General features: G+C 49.6%; 1 protein-coding gene across 4 annotated transcripts in view; it reads right to left on the reverse strand.

The window, feature by feature from the left end:
* CEP131 (centrosomal protein 131) overlaps positions 1-24310 on the reverse strand; it is a 235245-nt gene that overhangs the window by 145430 nt on the left and 65505 nt on the right. For all 4 annotated transcript variants that reach the window (XM_029599216.1, XM_029599215.1, XM_029599219.1 and 1 more), the window contains 4 exons: positions 23722-23819; positions 23256-23435; positions 13165-13356; positions 4827-4964 (listed from right to left, as the gene is read on the reverse strand). In XM_029599216.1, the coding sequence (XP_029455076.1) occupies positions 4827-4964; positions 13165-13356; positions 23256-23435; positions 23722-23819 (608 nt within the window). The remainder of the gene's footprint in view (positions 1-4826; positions 4965-13164; positions 13357-23255; positions 23436-23721; positions 23820-24310) is intronic.

Here is a 24310-nt window from a genome sequence, read left to right on the forward strand (position 1 = left end):
CCCCTCAGTCATATGTAATGTCAAAGTAGAAACACAACCAGAGAACTAAAACCAAAACTAGCTATAAATCGCTAAAAGAATAGAACGGGGAAATAAACACCCCTTCTGGAAACGGACTCTCCAACCGAGAGAGCTAAACAAGCGGATCCGATTAGACCAGACCAATGAGCGGACTCCCTGTTACTTTAACGTAGCACTGCGGGCGGGATCCTGGACTGATCCTTGGTACTACAGGAACGAAAATTATCAGGTAAGAAACTAATTTTCCTTTCCCTGTACGTACCAGGATCAGTCCAGGACACCTGGGATGTACCAGAGCAAACTTACCAAGGGTGGGAAGCAGAGAGTCCCGCTCGGAGTACCCTCTCTCCAGAACCCCCGGAGTCGTCAGACCGGACATCCAACCGGTAATGCCTGATAAAGGTATGCATCGACTTCCAGGTAGCCGCCCTGCAAAACTCTTGAGGGGACACCTGGGAAACTTCCGCCCAAGATGCAGCTTGAGATAGAGTCGAACGAGCCCGAAGACCCACGGGAAGTGGTTCGCCCCGCACCAAGTAAGCCGAACCAATGGCTTCCTTAAGCCAACGGGCGATCTACGCCGAACCAATGGCCTCCTTGAACCAACGGGCGATCTGCGCGCGGGATGCTGCAGCTCCTTTCCTGGGACCAGAGAACAAAAAACAAACAGATGATCTGTGACCCGAAATGGATTAATGACCTCCAGATAGCGAAGGAGGGAGCCCCGTACGTCAAGCTGCCGTAATTCCCTCGCATCTGGATCAGAGGTCTCCCTGACCGCGAAAGCGGGAAGCGCAACCGATAGAGGTACATGGAAGGCTGACACCACTTTCGGCAGGAAGGAAGGAACCGTCCGCAAAGAAAACTCCGAAATCGGAACTACGCAAGAAGGGGTCCCTACCTGACAAGGCCTGTAACTCCGAAACACGCCGTGCCGAAGCAATCGCCACCAAGAACACCGTATTCAACGTGAGATCCTTAATAGGTACGCGTTACAAGGTTTCAACACGGCGCCGCGCATAACGCGGAGAGAACCCAATCAAGGTTCCAAGCCGGACAGTGGAGACTCAATAGAGGACGAAGGTGCTTAGCTCCCCGAAGGAAACGGGATATATCCGGGTGAAGAGCCAGGGACATACCACGGACCCTATCTCGCAAACAAGTGCCGCCACTTGGACCCGTAGAGAACTGCAAGCCAGACCCTTGGCTAGACCCGCCTGGAGGAACGCCAGAATGATGGAGATAGACGCGAAGTGGGGTCCACCCCACGCTGCACGCACCATTCCTCAAAAACCCCCCCAGACACGGACATAAGCCAGGGACGGCGACTGATACCTGGAACGTAGCAACGTGGCTACCACCGCATCCGAGTAACCTTTTCTCTTCAGCCGATTCCTCGCAAAAGCCATGCCGCGAGACCGAAGTGATCCGCATCCACCAAACCGACGGGGCCCTGACGTAGAAGACCCGCCCTTCCCTGGAGCTGAAGGGGTACCGCTACTGCGAGCTGGACGAGGTCTGCGAACCACGGCTGGCGCGGCCACTCCGGTGCCACCAGGACCACGTTGGCTGGGTGCAACTCTATGCGCCGCAGAATCGTGCCGAACATCGACCACGGGGGAAACATGTACAGCAGAACATTCGGCCAGAAAGCACCAACACATCAACGCCTTCTGCCCCCCGTTCTCGACGTCGACTGAAGAATCGCGGCGCCTTCGCGTTGTGCCACGTGGCCATCAGATCCATGTGGGGCACTCCCCACATTTCGCAAATGAGAAGAAATGCTTCGTCCGCCAGCTCCCCCTCTCCGGGGTCCAGGCGACGCCGGCTGAGAAACTCCCCCTGAGCGTTGTCAACTCCTGCAATGTGAGAGGCTGCTATGTTGCTGAAATGTAGCCCTGACCAGACCATGAAGCGCTGAGCCTCCTTCGGCACCGGTGGGCTCCTTGTCCCGCCTCGGCGATTGATGTAGGCCACGGTGGCCACGTTGTCCGATATCCCTCTGCTTATCTTACTCTTTTCCCGCACTACCGGTAGGAAGGCTTGCAGAGCCAGACGGACCGCTCCGGTCTCTAGTCTGTTGATAGACCACTGGGCTGGCGACACTGACCATAGGCCTTGGACCGAGCTCCCTAGGCAGACCGCTCCACAACCGGAGAGGCTGGCATCCGTGGTCTCCACCGTTCAATTGGGCCCCCGAAGAGACACTCCAGAGGACAGATGACTGGAATCCAGCCCCCAGAGTAGGCTGGGCTCGCGTGTCCCCCTAGTAGAAGCGGTAAGTGGAACTCGTCAGAAACCGGCTTCCTGCGGGATAGTAAGGACGACTGAAATGGTCGCAGATAAACGAACGCCCAGGGAACCAGCGCCAGCGTTGAAGCCATGGAACCTAGTACCGTAAGGTAATCGCAGACCCGCGGTCGGCGGAGAGACAATAAGCACCGTACTGGAGCTCGCAGGTTGCATATCCGCTCGTGCGACAGGAACACCGTGCCCTGCTGCGTGTCGAAAACGACTCCCAGATAATCCAAGGTCCGCGTGGGTGTCAGAAGACACTTGTTGTAGTTGACCACCCATTCAGGGGACTGCAACAGTTGTAGGACCCTGACCACTGGCACCCGACAGTGATCCTCGGATTTCGCCCGAATTAACCTATCGTCCAGGTAAGGAAGGACCAGGAGACCTTCCCGGCGCCGCGCCGCCACACGACCATCACCTTCGTGAATGTCCGGGGAGGCCGGCGCGAGACCAACCGGGAGCGCTCGAAACCGATATTGCCGTCCTAGAACGCAGACCTGAGGAAGCGCTGGAACGATGGCTGAATGCCTATGTGAAGATACGCCTCCATGGGAGCTAGGGGGGCCAAAAAGTCGCCTGGCCGTACCACGGCAATCACCGACCGAACCGTCTCCATGTTGAAGGGAGGAACGCAAAAGCATCGGTTTATACTCTTGAGATCCAGCATTGGACTGGACGTGCCGCCTTCCTTGGGGACGATGAAGTGAATGGATTAACGGTTCCCCCGCCGCGAGGGAGACCGGGACGGAAGAGGTAATCGCGTCTGTTCACATGGAGGACCCACTGGACTGACGTTACGCCGGCCCATCGCTCGAAAAACCGATACCAACCGCGCCCCGACGTTGGGAACGGCGTGCCGGGGCTGCGGTGAGAGAGAGAGAGAGAGACAGACCACCCTTCATGGCGAAGCTTCGGACTCTGAGCCTGCCGGGGCTCCCCCGCTGCCCCCGAAAGGACTGCTGTCGCTAAAGCGGGGTTCGGGAGGAGGAAGACTAAACGACTGACCGGACTACCCTTGAGGACGCGACGTCCTGGGACCACAAAAGCGGGACCTGGCCGAAAAACGAAGACCGCGTTCTGGATCTGTCCTCGGGCCGCTTGAAAAACCCGGTTTACCCCTAGGGAAACCCGTCGTCCTCCGGCAAGTGAGAGAGCGTACCCATAGCTTTCGCGACCTCCAGGTGCAAAACCGGAGCATCCCCCTCTCGATAGAGTAGAGCTGACACAGAGAGGTGAAAAGGAATGGAGCCCAGCCGAGACCGCTCAGGCGGCGTGGCGATTCCCAACTCCTCCAGGGTGGCGGGAAACATGGGTCAGCCCCTTCCTTATGAAGGGGCGAATCAATCCCGAGCCATCCCCTTCCGAAGCCTGTTTCTGCCTCGCCGCCCCCTGCGGTGGTGCGCCATCTCCCTCAGTTCCCCTCGGAGGAGGGAAAGGCACCTTGAAAATTTCCGGATCCGACGACTCCGAGGTAGGGTCCGTGCCCCTTCTAGGCGGTATGGCCCGTACCGGGCGCGTGGCTATGAATCGCCCCGCCGTGTTCCGTGGCCGGGGGCGTGTCTGGGCCGTGAGTGGCCTCGCAGGCCCCCCCTCCGCCTGGCCATCAGGTCGCTTGTGGGCTTTACGGGCCTTAAAAAACCCTATGCCTGGCCAAAATAAATCAGGGGCAAAGAGTCCTGCAGAGTTCGCCATGGCTCCCCCAGCCCTCCCCCCCACCGCCTCCAATGGCGAACAGACCGCGGAGCCGGCCGTTGGGGGGGGGGGGGGGGGGAAGGAGAATCCTCGGGGCCTGCCGCGCTTGGAGTCGCGCTTGAAGCCGGCACAAAGATGGCCGATTTTCCCGCGCATTTCGCTCGAGAGGTCGACTTATTTATTTATTTATTTATTTATTACAAAAACACCGCTCACTGTCCACGGTCCTGGAGCCCTAATCCAGCAGGGGTGAGTGAACCGGGCTCCCCGGTGTCACCCCTGACGCTGCTACTGGTAAAGCCGGGTCCTCGACCCTAGCAGCGGCCTCAACCAGGGGGGGTAGTCCCCTCAGGACCTCACAACCCCCCTGGGAGGCAGGGCGGATGGAACGACAGTGACAATTTAAAATTCAAAAAGTTAAAACTGCAGAAAAAAACAAACTAACTATAGCCTAAACTGGCCTAAAACCAAGAAACAAAGAACCAACCCTGACAGAGTACCAGAACCAGGGCAGGCAGGAGCTGTGACCGCACCTGCACCATCTACTGGAGACAGAATAAGACTGAGGGGCTGTGACTGGCGCAGGGGCATATATGGCTCCGCCCACAAGTTTTAGTCTGTCTCCATCTACTGGTGCGGAGTCACAACCCAGGTGTCCTGGACTGATCCTGGTACGTACAGGGAATACTGATTTCAACCCATGCTATCCAGTCACATTTGCATTTTTGTCTATATGACCTTTAAAATCTTCACTATATACCCACAAGGCTCATTGCAAAGACTCTTCAGCGGCCTGCACTTGCCAGATTACTCACCAGCGCTGTCTGCAACAGACTTATTGCTCGTTTCTTCTCCTGCACTTCCAGCCTCAGCCTCAGCATTGAGCTAGTGACCTCAGTGGCCACAGCTGAAGCCTGTTCCAGCTGTGCTAGTTCTTCCTCAGACAATAGGCCCTGGAAAATCAGAAAAGCATTAAACCAGAGGCTGCTCACACCCATGCTAGACTGCTTAGAAAACCATGTTTACCGTTCATCATGCCAGCTAGTGGGCTATGGCAGCCAACCTTTGACCAAGGGACATTCTCTGTGATATCACTCTGACAGTGGCACACACAGACACAAACAGATGACAGACATGAATATTCGCCCTCAGTACAGCAGCATGAGATGTCTTGCCCAGTGAGATCTTCAGGGATTGGTCGCTGAGAGCAGCCTTTGGTCTCCTTCTAAAGAAACCCATGCAGTTTGATTACAATCGACTGCTTCCAAATGGAGAAATTACTTACCTGATAATTTTGTTTTCCTTAATTTATTTATTTATTTATTTTTAACTTTTATATACCGACATTCTTGCATTGAATGCAAATCATGCCGGTTTACAGTGAAACAGAAAAAGCAGGAAAAAATTCCTTAGTCGAATGCAATGAAACAGCTTACTTAACAAAGGAAACATAAAAATAAATGTTTACATATACACAAAGGTTTGCACGAAGGGGTGCATAAAGGGGAGAGCCCCTTTGTCGCGCGACGCCTGGTGTTAAGGCTGTCTTAACTGTCTGATGTTAGTGACGTCATGGGGGGGCGGGTCTAACGAACACAGCACTTACATCGCTGCTTCTTTCCAGTTCCAGGTGAAGATCAAGCTGTTTCCTTCACTTCCCCTCCCATGACTGTGGGGTGAGAAGCGCTGCAGGGTGCCCCTTGATGTTATCTGGCTTCCCACACGCGACGCCTGGTGTTGAGGCTGTCTTAACTGTCCGATGTTAGTGACGTCATGTAGACAGATGGACTCAAGACCATTGGGGTATATGCATCCCTGCTAGCAGATGGAGATGGAGTTTTGTTTCAAAGCTGCCGTCACCTCAGCCCTTCAGTATTCTCTTCAAAAGCCATTGTGGACATACTTTTCGAAAGACTTGATTAAAACTGGATTAAAAACGGATCGTAACTGTACTCAGCCAAACAAATGCTGAATCCCAGCAAGATTATAGATGCCCTGATCTATGGATTGGGTGACAGCTTATCCGTAACCTCTTGGTCGATTAACAGGAAGTCCTAGCGATCTGCCACCAGCTGAAAGGCTTTGGCCGACAACGCCCATTCTCCTGGATTCAGACACGCCCTGCTTAGAAAGTCTATTCTGACGTCTTTTCCTGTGATGTGGGAGGCTGGATCATCTGTAGATTTAATTCCGCCCATTCCATAAAGAGATCTATCTCCAGTGACACTTGCTGGCTCTTGGTCCCCCCTCCGTTGGTTGATGTAGGCTACCATTGTTGCGTGGTCAACATTACATGGGCCACCTGACCCTGGAGTATGTGGCTGAACTGTAGACACACCAATCTGACTGCCTGGGTTTCCAGGCGGTTTATGTTTCAGAGCACCTCTTCCTTGGTCCAACACCCCTGGGCCATCAGTTCCTGACAATGAGCTTCCCAACCCCGGAGGCTCACATCTATTGTGAGGACCAGCCAGTTTGGCAGGGACAAGCTTACACCCTTGCAGAGGTGAACTTCCTATAGCCACCACTAGAGCCAAGAACATACTTCCTTTGGTAAGCGGAGGCAAATCGAATAGTCTTGAGACAGTGAGTTCCAACGTGACAGCAGGGAGCGTTGAAGTGGTCGCATGTGTGTCCTCGCCCATGGTACTACCTCCAGGGTTAACACCATCAAACTGAGGACCTGAAGATTGCTCCACACCTTGGGCGTATCGTGTTCATCACCAACACACTTGGGATATCAACTTCCTTATCTGCTAGGTCAGGAGGAAGACCTTGCCCTGTTTGGTGTCGAATCGGACTCCCAGATATTCCAAGGACTGGGAGGGCTTGAGACTGCTTTTGTCCATGTTTATGACCCAAAGCAGCTCCTGAAGCAGGGGCATCACCCTGCTGATCACCTGGAGACTCTTTTCCAATGACTTCGCCCGGATCAACCAGTCATCCAAGAACGGGTGCACCAGGATTCCCTCTTTCCTCAGTGCCGCCGCTACAACCAATATAATATTGGAAAATGTTTTGGGGGAGGTGGCCAGGCTGAAGGGCAGCACCCCGGTACTGCAAAGCATAGGAAACACTGATGTTCTTGCCGGACTGGAATATGAAGGTAAGCCTCAGAGAGGTCGAGAGAGGTTAAGAACTCTTCCAGTTGTACAACCATTATCACAGAGCACAGGGTTTCCATGCAGTAATAAATTACCCGTAGGTGTCAGATGGCATGAAAGGAACCCTTCTTCTTGGGTAAGATGAAATAGATGGAATAATGCCCCATATTTTCCTGGGGAGCAGATACTGGAATTATAGCCCTCAATTTGAGGAGCCTTATCAAAGTAGACTCCACTGCCTGCTTCTTGTGCTGGGAGTGGCAAGGAGACATCATGAACATGTCCTGAGGAATGCTGAAAAACTCCAGCGTGTATCCTTCTCATATGACATCCAGTACTCATTTGTCCAACGTGATCTTGATCCACCGCTGGTAGAAGGGGGGGGGGGGGGGGGAGGAATCGACTCTCTCTCTGTCTCCTTGTTCCGGGTCGGCAAAACTTCATTGGGGAGTTCGGGCTGAACCTGAACCCTCTCTAAGGCTGTCAACTCCTAAAGGACTGAGACCTCCCTGAAGACCAACACCTTTGAAATGTCAAGTTTCTGTAGGGCCGAAAGTGCTGGGAGCCCCTGGATCGACTCCTCATAGGTGAGGGGTGCTGTAACTGCTTTTTCTTATTTTCCAGTAGCCGGGGCACTGGAGACTCACCCCACTTACTGGCCAGCTTTTCCAATTCGCTTCCGAGGAGGAGTGATCCCTTAAAGGGCATCTTTGTGAGGTTTGCCTTAGAGGTTGCATCTGTTGACCAATTTCGCAGCCATAGCTCTCTTCTGGTCGCTATCATCGAAGCCAGTCCTCTGGCCAACATACTGACTAGGTCAGAGCCCACATCAGCTAAAAAGGCAGCGGCAGGCTCCATAGCTTCTCTGTAATATGCCCCTGAATTATCCACCTCTCTAAAGAGTAGCAGGCACGAGTGAGCCACCAGGGCTCAACAGGAAGCAATCCGTAAAGTCATTGCTGTCAAGTCAAAGGCTTGCTTAAGGATGGACCCCATTCGCCTATTATGGGCATCCTTTAAGGCCACTCCTCCTCCCACTGGGATAGTAGTTCATTTCGAAACAGCACATCCACTTTAGGGAAACGCACATGTTCCCTCACTGTCAGATCCAATGGATATACATCTTCTAATGCTCAACCACCTTTAAAACTCACTTCAGGGGCATCCCATTCCAGGTCAATTAACTCCTGGATAGCTTCCAGCACCGGAAAATAGCAAGAGGCTTTCCGTAGAGACACCAGAATGGGATTCTTCTTTAGTTCCATCATAGATTCCGCCCCAGGAACTCCCAGTGTCTTCAGGGTCTGGGAAATCAGGGCCGGCAATTCATCTCTATGGAAAAAAATGTAACATGGTCAGATATGGCTCCAAACCTGGTGGATTTCCCCCATCTTCCAAGGAATCTGGATCCCCTTCTTCATCCGTGCTGTCTGGGTCCCCGCCAGGAATACCTCGGTGAGACGAGGCATGTCTCGAGGCCTGCCAACAGGACTGGGAGAAAGAGGCCCTACCACCTGGGGTTTCATCTGGCAGGGGCAAGTGAAGTAGACTGCGCCTATAGAAAAGGCTTGAAGGCCTTGAAAAACCTCCACCCAAGAGAAGGCTGCTGGGTCCATGCCTAGCCCAGGAGATATTGGAGTTAGCGCCACTAGATTTCCCTCTCCCATGGAAGACCCAGGCCACTTCTGGTTAAAGTTGTAGCTGACCCATTCTCAGAGTGGGAGGAGCCAGGTTTAGTGAAGTCTGGGGAGATCAACTCTCCCTGGGCCTCCTCACAGTGCTGACATAAGAATCAACGTCAGACTTTGCAACCCTAATATGACAGGCAGCACAGAGAGAATGGTGCTTATGGTTCTTTGCTGCCGGAGCCATTACGGATGGTAATAGCGTGTTCAGTCAGCTTGAGCTTAAAATTGTGTGTGCAGTTTTTGGGTACCTACGTGGGCCAAGGCATAGCGCGTGCAAAGCCCATGAACTCTGCTTTGCCTCAATTCTGCACCTAGAGGGATGCGCGTGATGTGCATGCACAGTGTGTGCGCAAAGCCGACATGCACCGTGTGTACTGACGCTCTATGGTGGGCAATAGAAGGCGTATAACACACACAAGATGGTGCCGCCGCGGCCTACTATGCTATGTGCCTACTAAACCTAAAGCATGGACTAGCCAACCAGGGGGCCTCTCAACCCACTCGGAAGCCCACTTCTCCTTACCCCAACAGGATCAGGAATGACGTCTGTACAGTGCGCCGAGCAAGGAGACCAGAAGAAGTCTTATTGAAACCCCTCCAACATCTCTGAATCAGAAAGAATCCCCTTCTCTCTTTTTTTTTTCTACTTACCTGGGCTTAGCGCTTACTGGCTGAGTACAGAGACAGTCTCGGCTGCGGGGGAAGAGGGCTTAGGCCGTCATCACCGCGCTGGGCTTCCTGCACCCACTGCCTTTCAGCTGCTTCAGCAGCAAAGTCCATGCTGGGAACCAGCTACCGGACCAAGGCACACCCCTGAGGGATCTCGGAAATCACCTCAGGAATTCTCAACTGGGGGAGGGACCTTTAGGTATCACCGCAGGAGAGCAGGGCTCAATCTTTCTCCAATTTAAAAGTAGGATTTCTTCTTCTAAAGGGTACAGCGACATCTGTGTTGTAGATCTGCTCCTCCAGAGGGGAGGAGTTGGCAATCTGTTATAATTCTGCTGCTCGGAGTTAGCAATCTGTTATCGAGTTCCTCCTGTAGGGGGAGGAGTAGCAGTGTTATGGATCTCCTCCTGGAGAGGGAGGAGTTTAACAATCCGTTATCAGTCCCTGCTGCTAGGAGTGGCAATCTGCTATAAGTCTGCCAGAAGGTTAGCAATCTGTTATGGATCACCCTGCCAAGGGGAAGAGCTAACAATTGTAATACTCCGTAGGCAGAGTTAATGATCTGTGATGGATTGGCTTCCCACAGAGTGGCAGTCGTATAATACCGCTCTAGTAGTGTAAGGGATGACACTTGAGATAAATTAGTGAATCCCTGGGCCGATGGCAGATGACAGCACCCTCAGGAGGATATCCTGAGAGGGACCACCAGCTAGGCTGGAGTATGGAGACAAACACAGATAGTTCTTTATTAGACAGGAAGTAGAACCACTAGAGATAGCAGTAGTGAGCTGCTGTGCCCGGCACTGCTGAAGTCCCTTCGATACTGGAATTGCGGTCTCTGGGTTGCTGAGCTGTAGCGAGAGACTATAGGTAGTGAGTAGACAGGGTATGCTGGATACATAACCAGTAGTAGATGATACACACACAATTGTAGATATCTGTAATGGCTTCTATGCAACAGAGTCTTCAGTATATTCAGGAACAGGAGCCATAGGCGAGTGCTGGTTCCTATATGCAGTCTGGAATTAGAACTCACAATATCTGTGTATGAGATGGCTTACGGAATAGAAGAGTGTCTTTGGAGAGTTTTAGGAACATAGGCCCTTGTGGAGCGAGTACCGGTTCCTATCTGCAATCTATAATAGTAATGCACCAGATAAGATATATAATAGCTTCTGATATAGAAGAGAGTTGAGAAAGGATTTAGGAACATGGGCCCTCGTGGTGCGAGTACCAGTTCCTATCTGCAATCTATAATAATGACTCACGATCTCCATACCTGCGATAACGTCTTAGACAGAAGGGAGTCTTCGGAGATTAGGAACACAGGCCCTCGTGGAGCGAGTACCGGTTCCTATCTGTAATAGAACTCACTGTGTTCACGTCTGCGATCGCTTCCAGGTAGTAAGGAGTCTTCTGAGCATTCAGGGATATAGGCCCTCGTGGAGCGAGTACCGGATCCCGTCTTAGCAATCTGAAATCAAGAAGAGAGAGTGGGGCCCCCGAGGAGCGGGTACCCCTGGGTAAGGTAGTAGAGGCAGAGCAGTGGAGAAAGAATTCCCCTTGCTAACTCAATTCGAAGTAGCAAGCAAAGACCTTTTAAGGTGGAAGCGGATAACGTCACTACAGGGGGACGCCCCCGAGGTTCATGCTCTTGTCTGTACAAACTCTGGAACGCACGCACCCTTACGTCATCAGGAACATGGCGGATCTGCAGCATCAGGCCAGCCCAGAGATTCCAGGAAGTATGGCGAGGAGAAGCCACGGCAGCATCTGTCCGTTAGATCCAAAGGGAATCGCCACTAAGGTAGAGAGGGTGGAACGAGGGTGAGAACAGGCACAAACGCAACAATCTGCTAAGAGACTGAGAGATACTGAAAAGCTGAGGTCACTGCAGGGGTATATCTATGGTGACGTCAGCTTTGAAACCTGATTCCATCTCCATCTGCTAGCAGGGGAACATATAACCCATTAGTCCTGAGTCCATCTGGCTACATGCTAGGAAATGTTCCAGATAACACAGAAGTCGATCCAATGTAGCAGCAATGCAACCAGAACAAAATTAGATCGGTGTCAGGAAATACTTTAAATTAAAGGTAAAAACCAGTGCCCGACTCGGGCCGAGTTTCACCCATACAACTTGGGCTGCTTCAGAGGCTATATATATAAGAGCAATGTGAAAAAGAAGATGACCATTCAAATGTCTCAGCAAACAAAAGTATGCTGAGATGCCGACTTGTGCATTTGTGCTGTTCTGTACTGTAAATTTAAACAAGATTCCTGCAGTGGACAAATACAATAGACTTCCTATTTGCTGAGATGTTAATCGGTTTACAGACTGTGCGCTGAGTTATTGTGCCTAAGCTAATGTCTGTAGCTGCACTACTAGTCACTGTGAAGAAATTAACATTATTTGAATGGTCATCTTCTTTTTCACATTGCTCTTATATATATATTTGCGATGGAGAAGGTACAGAGAAAGGCTACCAAAATGATAAGGGGAATGGAACAAATCCCCTATGAGGAAAGACTAAAGAGGTTAGGACTTTTCAGCTTGGAGAAGAGACGACTGAGGGGGGATATGATAGAGGTGTTTAAAATCATGAGAGGTCTAGAACGGGTAAATGTGAATCGGTTATTTACTCTTTCGGATAGTAGAAAGACTAGGGGGCACTCCATGAAGTTAGCATGGGGCACATTTAAAACTAATCGGAGAAAGTTCTTTTTTACTCTACGCACAATTAAACTCTGGAATTTGTTACCAGAGGATGTGGTTAGTGCAGTTAATATAGCTCTGTTTAAAAAAGGATTGGATAAGTTCTTGGAGGAGAAGTCCATTACCTGCTATTAAGTTCACTTAGAGAATAGCCACTGCCATTAGCAATGGTTACATGGAATAGACTTAGTTTTTGGGTACTTGCCAGGTTCTTATGGCCTGAATTGGCCACTGTTGGAAACAGGATGCTGGGCTTGATGGACCCTTGGTCTGACCCAGTATGGCATTTTCTTATGTTCTTTATATATATATATATATATATATATATATATATATATATATATATATATTATATATATAGCCCCTGAAGCAGCCCACGTTGCAAGGGCGAAACTCAGCCCGAGTCTGGCACTGGTTTTTACCTTTAATTAAAGTATTTCCTGACACTGATCTAATTTTGTTCTGGTTACATACATGCTAGGAAATGACACATTTACACCAGCAGTCAAAGACATGTCTAAAATGGTCAGGAATGCATCTCCGCTCTAGTATTTCTGGTCTCTCCTACTTTGTCTTTTTCTATTTGTATTTCTGGTGCTGCTCTCTCACTGGAAATTCTGGTTAATGGGAAGCAACTTAGTCCAAAATACAGCAGCAATGTAGCTAGAACTGTGAGAATCTGAGGTATACAACAGTAGACATACATACAGCAGATCACAGACAATCAGTTTTTAAAGCATTTTTCTAGAACAGAGATGTCTCAGAATAGAAAGTACAGGAAGTTTACTCAGCCAGAGGGCAGATCGCAGGAAACCTCATTCAAACATGATAATGTCTGAGCAATTTGTGGAACTGACACTTTAATAGCCCTGGAATAAATGACTTAACAAAACCAACTAAAACTGCCATGATTAAAGCACTGAATGGTGTGTAGCAGCAGCTGCAGCGTGTGCTCATGCAGACACCTCCCAGTCACCTCTCGTCGTGTGGTAGAAGCAGCGGATTTTGGCCTTTCCTGCTCAGATTTCTCCATCTCGTCCAGGAAGCTCATAATACTTTGCAGTTTTGCCTCTGAGAGGAGTGCTCCATTTTCAGACACCCCTGGAGAATGGGTCATTTTCCCAAACCTCTCCAGGTTATCAGTTGTCAAAGAGTTTGAGTCAGCCTCCTTTGTAAGAAAAGAAACAAAGTAAAAAATGAGACAGGACTCCATCTACTAAGAGAGAGTACCCAAGCCCCATGCTGTGAACCAAGAACGCGCTTCCTGCACCTAATGCTGCCTAGCTTCCATACCACCTGGGGCTCGTACGTGTCCTCGTTCTGCTAATGCTTTTCAGACTCCTACTAGCTGGAGAAAGTAATGTGCATTAGCAAGAGTTCCGGGGATTTAATCACAATTTGGAGCTATGGTCCATCCTATGCCCCAGTTTACCCAGCTCTTATTGGGCATCAAAGGATGGTTCCTACTGCTTCAATAGCTATCAAGCAGTATCTTTGCAACAAAAAAAATGTACAGCACTTCACTCCAGAGGAAGATATACACGAGGGCTAGAACTGTCCAGTGTGCTTAAAAGATTTAATACTCAAACTGTAAGTGAGGTAACAGCTGGGAATGCATTTAATCTATAATTGCTGTTTTCTATGAACTTTTGCCAGCAGATGAGCAACTCTAGGCTGATCCTTAGCAGAGGAAAAAAAAAAAAAAAAAAAATAGATGTTGCAAAACTCCCTTGTGGGGCCCAATGCTTCCATTAGTCACCTTGAGGACCAAAATTTTGGGGGCTGCAAAATCTCTACACCATAAAGCCCAGAGGGATGGTGTGCCAGAGCCAATATAAAAGGGAGTGCTGTGCTGAGTTGCTGTCAATAAGTAAGATGGGGGGGCAAGGGGCACATGACTGAAGGTTCGCCTAGGGCACTAAACACTCTTGCACCGGCCCTGCCCCTGTGGGCACTTATGAGTGCAGAATGCATTAGAAAGGACATAGAATAGAGGAGACTGCCAAAAGACATTGTGGAGATAAAAAGTACAACCAGATTTAAAGAAAGGATTAGGTCTATCATAGGCTAAAAATCCTCAAAACAGTCCAGGACGTCACCCCAGGTCGGAAGAATCTCTATGCCATGGCCTCTGAGGACTGGAAAGGTATAATTGTGGGCAGGAATCCTGACAATGCTACACATTTCCTCTAAGTACCTACTGCTTGTCACCAATGGAAATAGGATGCTGGGTGAGATGAGATTAGGGCCCAATCCTAATTGTTTTGGGGGGTTTTTCACTTTTATTCTCTTGGCTCAATGGGAACCAAGGCTGGAAACTGGCAACAAGTCAGCACTGAAACTATCCAGGTTGTATTTTACCCTTATTTTCTCTCCCACTCCTTTTCTCTAAGCTGGCTATTGTGGCAATGGTCCTTGATCAGGGGTCATGCAACTACACTCCCTGTAAACAGGCTGATGCAATACCATGTGCTCAGGCTAGCATTTTGGGCGCACATCCATAACCCCTGATGCAGAAAGGGGATCAGCGCATCCAAACCAGCTCATAGCTAATAGCACTTATCCCATGTAAATGCCATATTGATGAGGCTATTAGCTAATACCCCCAAAGTAAAAAATAACCATGCACCCAACACGCTCATGTTAGAGATGAGCTTTGTTTTTTTCTACTGGGTCGTTTGTTTTTTTTGAGGCGGACGCTTCAGGGTAAAGTTCGTTTTAACTCTGTTAGTTTTTTGGAAAAACGACCAAAAACTAAACGGGGAAAAACGAAACCGGCCCAAAAAACGACGTGGGAAAACAAAGCTCAAAAAAACTCACCCCAAGCATTAAAATTCACTAATACATTAAATACAACCCTTCCCCCACCATCCCAATCCCTCCCCAAGACTTACTAACATCCCTGGTGGTCCAGCGGGGTCCCGCGAGGGATTTCTCTCTCCGTGCTGTCTGACTTTTGGGCCTGCCTCTATCAAAATGGTGCTGATAGCCTTTGCCCATACTATGTCACAGGGGCTACCGGTGCCATTGGTCAGTCCGTCACATGGCCATCGGCGCCATCTTGTGCTCCTACCATGTGACAGGGGCTGACCAATGGCACTGGTAGCCCCTGTGACATAGCCTTTCCCCATCCTATCGGCACCATTTTGATTACTGGCAGCCGACGGCCCGAGGGCAGGAGATCGCTCCGGGACCCCCGCTGGACTTTTAGCCAGCTTGGCCTCCTGACCTCCCCCCCCCCCCAAGACTTGTCAAAAGTCCCTGGGTGTCCAGCAGGGGTCCGGGAGCGAACTCACAATTGGCTGCCAGTAATCAAAATGGCGTGATAGCCTTTGCCCACACTATGTCACAGGGGCTACCGGTGCCATTGGTCAGCCCCTGTCACATGATAGGAGCACAAGATGGCACCGATGGCCATGTGACAGGGGCTGACCAATGGCACCGGTAGCCCCTGTGACATAGTAGGTCAGAGGCTATTGGCGCCATTTTGAGCAAGGCAGGCCAGACGGCAGGGAGGGACAAATCGCTCGCGGGACCCTGCTAGACCACCAGGGATGTTAGTAAGTCTTGGGAAGGGATCGGGATGGTGGGGGGGGGGGGGGGTTGTATTATACTAAATTTTAATGCTTGGGGTTGTTTTTTATTTTAAAAAAATAAAATGTGCCCTTCCCCCTGTACAAACCCGAAAAACAAAATTTTTCTCGTAGTTCGGGGAAAATCTGTTTCCGGGGGAGGGGCCCCCGAACCACGACAAATTAGGCAATTTCTTTAAAATTGCCTAATTCGTCATAAACGAATGCACATCTCTAATGTTAACCCTCAAAAATTAACGCCAGCCCTGGAGCTGGCATCAAGTCTTGAAGAGCCCAAAACATTTTCAGAGAAGTAGAAAATACTGTTTTTCTGTGGTTCCTCTGACTTAATAGCATTGCGATATTAAGTCGGAGGAAGTACAGAAAGCAGCAACATGGAAAAAGATATATAAAAAAAAAAAGTTTTGATGGCGGTCAGGTTAGGAAAACGGACACTCAATTTTACAAGTGTCCGTTTTCCTAACCCGCGCTCAGCCGCTTCTCCTGGGCACCTGATGCCAAGGAGGTGCTAGGGACACACAAGTTTCCAGTAGCGTCTCCTTTTTAATGCAGCAGCTCATTAGCATACTGCATCGCGCACCAGGGAGAGGTGGATGGGAGCGCGTTAGGATAGCGGGTGCTCAATCATGTGCGCCCATTTTTCACACACCCAGATTGCATCAGCCTTTAAGTGTGCGTTCATGATCAATGAGACTGGCCACTAGGTGTCATGGCCGAGCGACGGCCAGGCCTTCCCTCCCACCTGGCCTGGGAATGTTGCCTGCATAGCATCTTTATAATTGATATCTTTGTAAATTTTTTATTCCTGCATTCTGTTTTGCTTTCTTTGCATAATGTTTCCTTATAGGGGAAAATATACAGCAGCACAGTGAGCAGACAATCTATCCAGCTAAATGTCAGCCAAATAAATAGTCATCGATATTCAGCACAACGCTGCAGATTAAGCAATTACTGAATATAAAGCAGAGTTGCTTACCTGTAACAGGTGTTCTCACAGGACAGCAAGATGGTAGTCCTCACATATGGCTGACATCATCAGGATGGAGCCCAATCACGGAACATTGTTAAAGTTTCCAGAACTTTAACTGGCACCCACTGGGCATGCCCAGCATAGCACCAACCCTGCAGCCAGCAGGGGTCCCCCTTCAGTCTCGTCTTATAGTAAAAGTACATGCGAAAAATAATAAATCGTAAGCAAACCCAACTCTGCGGGGTGGCGGGCGGGTTTCGTGAGGAGTAACATCCTGCTGTCCTGTGAGAACACCTGTTACAGGTAAGCAACTCTGCTTTCTCACAGGACAAGCAGGATGGTAGTCCTCACATATGGGTGAGTAATCAAGTTGAGGATGCCCGAGCAATGCACCAAATGTACCCAAAGACGTGCAACAGGCACAAGAACTGGGGTGGAATTTGGTAGAGGGCATCCTGAACCCTACCGGGTTGGCGGAAGGATGTTGGTAACTCAGTTCGCAAATAATTTGCGTAGCACAGACTGGCCAAAGATGGAATCTTGTCTGCCAGCCTTGTCTAAACAATAATGGGCTGTGAAGGTGTGGAGAGAGCTCCAGGTAGCAGCCTCACAGATGTCAGCAAGCGGCACAGAGCACATGTGCGCTACTGATGTTGCCTTGGCCCTGACAGAGTGTGCTTTAACACGGTCTTGAAGTGGAATATCTGCCTGTTGGTAACAAAAGGAAATACAGTCCGCTAACCAGGAGGAGAGAGTCTGCTTACCCACAAGTTTGCCCAATTTGATGGGATCAAAGGAAACAAACAATTGAGTGCCCTTCCTGTGGGCAGCTGTACGGTCTATATAAAATGCTAGAGCACGTTTACAGTCAAAGGTATGCAGAGCCTGTTCTCCTGGATTTGAGTGGGGCCTGGGAAAGAAAGTGGGTAGTATAATGAATTGATTGAAATGAAACTCCGATACTACCTTAGGCAAAAATTTAGGGTGAGTGCGGAGTACTACCCTGTCATGCAGAAGTTTAATGTAAGGCGGGTAGGTGACTAAGGCCTGTAACTCACTAATTCTGCAAGTCGATGTGACCGCTAAAAGAAAAATCACTTTCCAAGTGAGATAGCGGAGATCACAGGATTGGAGAGGCTCAAATGGTGGTTTCATGAGCCTTCCCAAAACCATGTTGAGGTCCGAAGAAGGGGCCGGAGGGCGCAGTAGAGGTTTAAGGTGAAGCAAGCCCTTCAAAAAGCTTGTGACAAGGGGCTGTACTGAAATGGGTATATCCCCCACATCTTTATGGAAGGTGGCTACCGTACTGACATGTACCCTGATAGAAGAAGTTTTGAGGCCTGACTGACAGGTGCCAGAGATAGTCCAGAAACTTCGGAGTGGGGCAAGTGAAGGGATCGATGGACATGGAAGTACACCATCCTGTAAATCTGTTCCATTTATAACGATAAGACTGTCTTGTGGAAGGCTTTCGTGAAGCTACTAGGACACGGGAAACTGGTTCTGAAAGTTGAGGTTGCAATATTAACCTTTCAACATCCAGGCAGTCAGGGAGAGGCCCTCTCCCTGACTGCCTGGATGTTGAAAGGTTAATATTGCAACCTCTTGCGAAGGCAGCCGTTGTTCTGCGTGATCAGAAGCGGGTCCTTCCCTAGAGGAATGTGCCGGTGTACCGGTGGGCCAAGGAGAATTGGAAACCAGACCTGGCATGGCCAATGAGGGGCTATAAGAATCATTATACCCCTGTCCCTTCGCAACTTCACGAGAGTCTTTGAAATGAGTGGAAGTGGAGGGTAGGCATAAAAGGAGACCGCTGGCCCATGAGAGGGAGAAAGCATCTCTGGGCTGGCGGTGTTGGCTGCAAGTGAGAGAGCAGAAGTTCCCTACTTTGCGGTTGTGAATTGACGCAAAGAGGTCTATGTCAGGGTAACCCCAACATTGGAATATTGAGTCCGCTACAGTGGGGTTGAGGGACCACTCTTGCTGTTGAAAAGTGCAACTCAGCTTGTCTGCCAACATATTGTCCACTCCCGGCAAGTAGGTGGCTCTGAGGTACATCGAATGGGAAAGAGCCTCCGCCCATATCTGTGCAGCTTCCTGTCACAGGAGGCAGGAGCCCGTTCCCCCTTGCTTGTTGATGTACCACATGGCCACCTGGTTGTCGGTTTGAATCAGGATGACCTGGTTGGAGAGGTGATCCTGAAAAGCCCTGAGAGCATATCTGAATGCACGAAGCTCCAGGAAATTTATCTGGTGTTTGGCTTCCTCTGGAGACCAGATGCCCTGAGTTTGCAGGTGTGCAACATGTACACCCCAGCCTAGGTTGGAGGCATCTGTTAAGGTTATTTGAGGTTCTAGAATCTGAAATGGGAGGCCTTGTACCAGATTGGATTAGTTTGCCCACAAGCTAGCGATAGACGGAGCTGTTTGGTGATGCGGATTGTGGAGGACATTGGCTAAGAAGACTGAGTCCACTGCGATCTTAAGAGTCCACTGCATTACTCTCATGGCGAGGCGAGCCATGGGAGTGACATGCACTGTGGAGGCCATATGACCCAATACTATCAGGAAATGATGTGCAGTTGAATGTTGTCGAGACTGCAGTCGAAAGGCCAGAGAAGCGAGAGTGAGAGCTCGATCCTGAGGTAGGAAAGCTTAGAGTGTCCAAGTCGGCCCCAATGAACGATAGAGTTTGTAAGGAACTAGTTTGGATTTTTGATAGTTTATGAGTAAACCCAGGGAGATCAGGGAATGCAAAATGAGGCGAAGGGACGTTAGTGCGCCTTGCCGAGAGGGAGCCCTGATCAACCAATCATCCAGATAGGGGTAGACGTGGACACTGACTCCTGAGGTAGGCCGCTACCACCACGAGGCACTTGGTGAAGACGCATGGGGCAGATGCTAGGCCAAAAGGTAACACTCGATATTGGAAGTGTTTTGGGCCTACTAGGAATCGCAGGAATCTGCGATGTGATGGAGTAATTGAAATGTGCATGTAGGCACCTGAAGATCTAGAGAGCAGAGCCAGTCTCCCCTTTGAAGAAGGGGAAGTAGAGAACCCAAGATCACCATCTTGAACTTTTCTCTTTGTAAGTATTTGTTTAGATTGCGAAGATCCAATATTGGGCGCACCCCACCTGACTTTTTTGGTATCAGGAAATACCTGTAATAGAACCCTTGCCCCTGTTCTGAGAGGGGCACCGGTTCTATTGCTCGGGACTGGAGGAGGAGGGAGACATCCTGCTCTAAGAATGGTCGGATGTTCCCCAAGTCAGTGAAGGTGGGGAATTTGATGGGACAGAGAGAAAGTTGAGGTGGTAACCTTTGGATACTATTGCAAATACCCACTGATCTGTGGTGACTGTATGCCATAGGCTGGAGAAGTGGCACAACTGGCCACCGACCGGAATGGTTGGAAGTGGAAGCTGGGTACTGCTCTCTAGAAAGGAGTCAAAAACCTGCCGTTGGACCTGGTTGAGTGGTTGGCTGCAACTTCTGCCCTCTAGGCTGCCTAGACTGGCCTTTTTGGTAAGGCTTAGAAGGCTGACCCCTGGACGCTGGGGGATACTACCTCCTCTGCCAGTAGAATTGTCTCAGAATCCCTCTTAAAGAATCTTTTGGATGAAGAAGAGGGATCAGAAGGCAGTAAGGAGAGCTGGCATAGAGTCTCTTGGTGGTCCTTGAGCTGTGCCACTGCTTCTTGAATCTTTTCACCAAAAAGATTATCCCCCGCACAGGGGAAAATCAGCCAATCTGTCTTGTACCTCTGATCTGAGGTATGAAGATTTCAGCCAGGCCCATCTCCTTGCATTGATACCAGCTGCCGACACCTTGGAAGCAGTGTCAAAGATGTCATACGCTGATCGTACTTAATGCTTGCCAGCATCTAAGCCCTTTTGTGCTAGGGCATGAAGTTGGTCCTGGAACTGCAGAGGTAAGGCTTCAGCAAAGTCTTGAATCTTCGTGAACAAGGCCCTATCATATTGGGTCATGTAGAGTTGGTAGGATGCAATGCGAGAGATGAGCATTGATACATGGAATACCCGTCTTCCAAATGCATCCAGGAATTTCTGATCTTTCCCTGGGGGAATGATGAATGAGGTTTGGCACGTCTGGCCCTCTTTTGGGCTGACTCTACAACCACCAAGTGATGATCCAACTGAGTTCCTTGCAAGCCAGGAGCTGACTGAACTAAGTAGGTGGCATCTGCTTTTTGGTTAATAGGTGCCACCAAACCAGGGTGCTCCCAGTTTCTCTTCAAAAGGTCCAAAAGGATGTCATGAATAGGGATGGATGGACATGATTTCCTTTGGAGCATCGAGAAATGTAGAAGTTCTAGCATCTGGTGTCTAGAATCCTCTTCTGTTTGAAACTGGAATGGGACTGTTTCAGACATATCCTTTACAAAATTAATAAAGGACAGGTCCTCTGGAGGAGAACGCTTCCTTTCATCAGGAGGGGAGGGCTGTGAAGGTAGATCAGAATCCTGGGACGAATCGTCGGTCCAAGGATTATAAGGGTCATCACCAGCTCCCAAATGTTCTTCAGAAGGACGTAACGGGGTTATTCCTGAAGGCCCTGGCCACCGATGGTCCCGAAGGAGGAATCGAAAGCATCGATGGAGGCATCTAGGGCATCGATGGCGGCACCGATGGAATCTGTGACATCGATGGATGTGTCAGTGGCGGCACTCCCGATGGTGGAATGAAGAGCGGTGTTTCGTCATCTTCCTCCGATGACAAGGGAATTGGCGAGGAAGGAGTCGGGTCCCTTGGATCCACCGGAAGGGCACCGATTAACTTGTCCATTCTAGCCAATAGCGGTGCAAGCGCCATGGGCATCAGGTCGGTGACCAAAGGAGGAACCTGTATCTATGGAAGTTGGAAGCCCTGGAGTGCTTTGCAGATGGCCTCTTGGATCATCTGATCCAATTCCTCACGGAAACCTGGGGCATGAATACCCAGTTCTGGAGTGGGAAGTAGCACTGGTGTAGCCGGAGGGTCCACCGGTGAAGGTTGAATTGCGGATCCCGGCACCTGTCCAGGTGGGGAACGCCTTGGTGATCCAGAGATAGAAGAGGATGAAGCCTTTTCTGTACGGGGCTTCCTTGTCGGAGGCTCAGACTACGTCTATGTCGAGGGTTTACTGGTATCGATGGCCTGAGCTTTATGATGACTGTATCGATGTTTTTCTCGATGTTCCCCCCGGTGTTTTTCCCAGAGGAGGAACAGAGGGGGGGGGGGGGTCGACACCTGTGGAGTCGTCTAGGCCGGTCGGCTTGCAGTGGCTTCCCAGTGCTGGCGTGATGTAGACGGCACTGGTTCAGACGACGTTGAAGCTATCGATGGAGTCGGGGTTTTTGGCCGAAAGAAAAGACCCATCTTATTGAGCCGAGCCTTGCGACCTTTTGGTGTTATTTGGGCACATCTGGTGCAAGCAAGGACATCGTGGCCGGACCCCAAACACATCACACAGACCGTGTGAGGGTCAGTGATGGACATTGTTTGAGTGCAGTCGGGGCATGGACGGAAACCCGACGCCATGGATTCGACAAAATTTAGTTGCGGTGCGGTCGATGGCCGGTAGGCCGTGAGAGAAAAACTTGACGGGAATCGACCGCAAACGGGCAAAAAACTTACCGTTCGACCGCGGAGCAAAGAAATCGATAAGGGGACCCCTGTGGGGTAAAATGTTTTGAAATTTTTTAAACAAAGTTCCGTGAGGAAAATTCCTGTCAGAAAGAGCTCCTTAACCCGCGAGGCTACTGCTGTGTGGAAAAAGAAGACTGAAGGGGGACCCCTGCTGGCTGCAGGATTGGTGCTATGCTGGGCATGCCTAGTAGGTGCCAGTCAAAGTTCTGGAAACTTTGACAAAAGTGTTCCGTGATTGGGCTCCATCCAGATGATGTCACCCATATGTGAGGGCTACCATCCTGCTTGTCCTGTGAGAAACAGATAAACCTATCTGGCTAACTTTGGTCTTGCTGGAGAATAGACCTAGACGTAGCCAGATAAGTTATCTGGCTAACTGAATACTGGAGCTAGCCTGATAAGTTACCTGGCTAACTTAATTCCTCCCGGGAATGCATCCAAACTTATCTAGCTAGCTTTCATCAGGCTAAAACATTGGCAGGATAAGTTAGAGCTGTACAGAGCAGCAGGATATTTAATACTCAGTTTGCCCAATTAAGTCCCGAATTCAGCTGGACAGTCTAAAAATATGTAACAAAAAGGTCAATATTCAACATTGTTCTTTTCTAAAAGTACCTCAGTATATTAGTGCACATGAAATGTGAAAAAAATAAATTCCCCGCCCTAGCTGACCTGTTGAGCAAAGTCCTTGTTTGGAAATCAAACAATCAAATTCATTAGAGTCCAGCACTTGCCATTTGTCCTGACCAATTTGGGAGATCTTATGTGCTCTTTCCACTTTAAGTGCCGCATCTAAATCATTGTGCACGGAAGTGAGGAGTATGTGCAGTTATGGGAAGCCCCTCCTTCTCACCCCATCTATCCAGGCATACTTGTCCTTCTTGTAGGTCTTTGGCTCTGAGAGGACCTCAGGTTCCTCCTCCAGCAGTTTGAGGGTGTCCAACAAGTCAGTAAGGGTGGTTTTTGAGTGAGATCTGCTGGCATTCACCACAGCCTCCAAGTCCTCACCTGTGAGCTCTCTGGTGTTGACATCCTAGGGATCCAGAAAAAGGAGTGAGGCACAGAACCAGCTTTCTGTTCTAGTCAAAGACAGCAGCACATTTACAAGCTAACTTCATTTTCTTTGGTTCAGAAATCTGTGCTCTTATGAGATTCCCATATATAAATATTTTTGTGATATTAGATACCTTTGAACTGTTACCATTCCATTCACAAAGCTACCACCCTCCAGAAACCCAATACCCCTCTTCCTATTGACATAATTGACTATTATGAGATGGGGAGAGGGAACACGCCATGTTACTGAGATTGAGACAAACCTGGGCTTTCTCCTCTGCAGGTTTGCTCTGTCCGTGGGATGCTGAGGAAATTGGAGTAAAATGTTCCTTCAGATCCTCCGCTGCCTGGACTCTAGAGCCTAGAAAAATTGAGAAAAATTCTTCAGATACTGTCAAGCTATTGATCCCTTTAACTTCGAATATCAGATGCAAACCTTTGGCTGAAAGATTATGTTCATGGTTCATGTCAGTATAAGAAAGCATATTTGCTTTCCAAAGTCAAAAGGGATGAATTAACCATTACATATGGGTGATGTCAGATGACATCATGGAATGGATTGGTCTCTCCAAACTGTAGAGCTTTTAACTCAGAGTGTGTGGAATTCCCATGCAAGCCTTGCCTCGTGAGCCTCCTCAGTCAGTAACAGAGCTAAATTTAGCTGTGCAGTTGACTCTTCAGGAAGGTAGGCAGGTATTCCATGGCTAATTTAGCCTATCTACGTAAAACACTGTTTATGTTAAGCAAACCTGCTTCTGTCAATAAGCAAGCTGAATTAGCTATTACATATGGGGAGTCCCAAGCTAAGGGTTGCAGCAGAGCAGTTATTTAGTAAGCAATCTGGATTCTACT

The sequence above is a fragment of the Rhinatrema bivittatum genome, chromosome 4 (genome assembly GCF_901001135.1).
Source record: "Rhinatrema bivittatum chromosome 4, aRhiBiv1.1, whole genome shotgun sequence".
Classification (NCBI taxonomy): Eukaryota; Metazoa; Chordata; class Amphibia; order Gymnophiona; family Rhinatrematidae; genus Rhinatrema; species Rhinatrema bivittatum.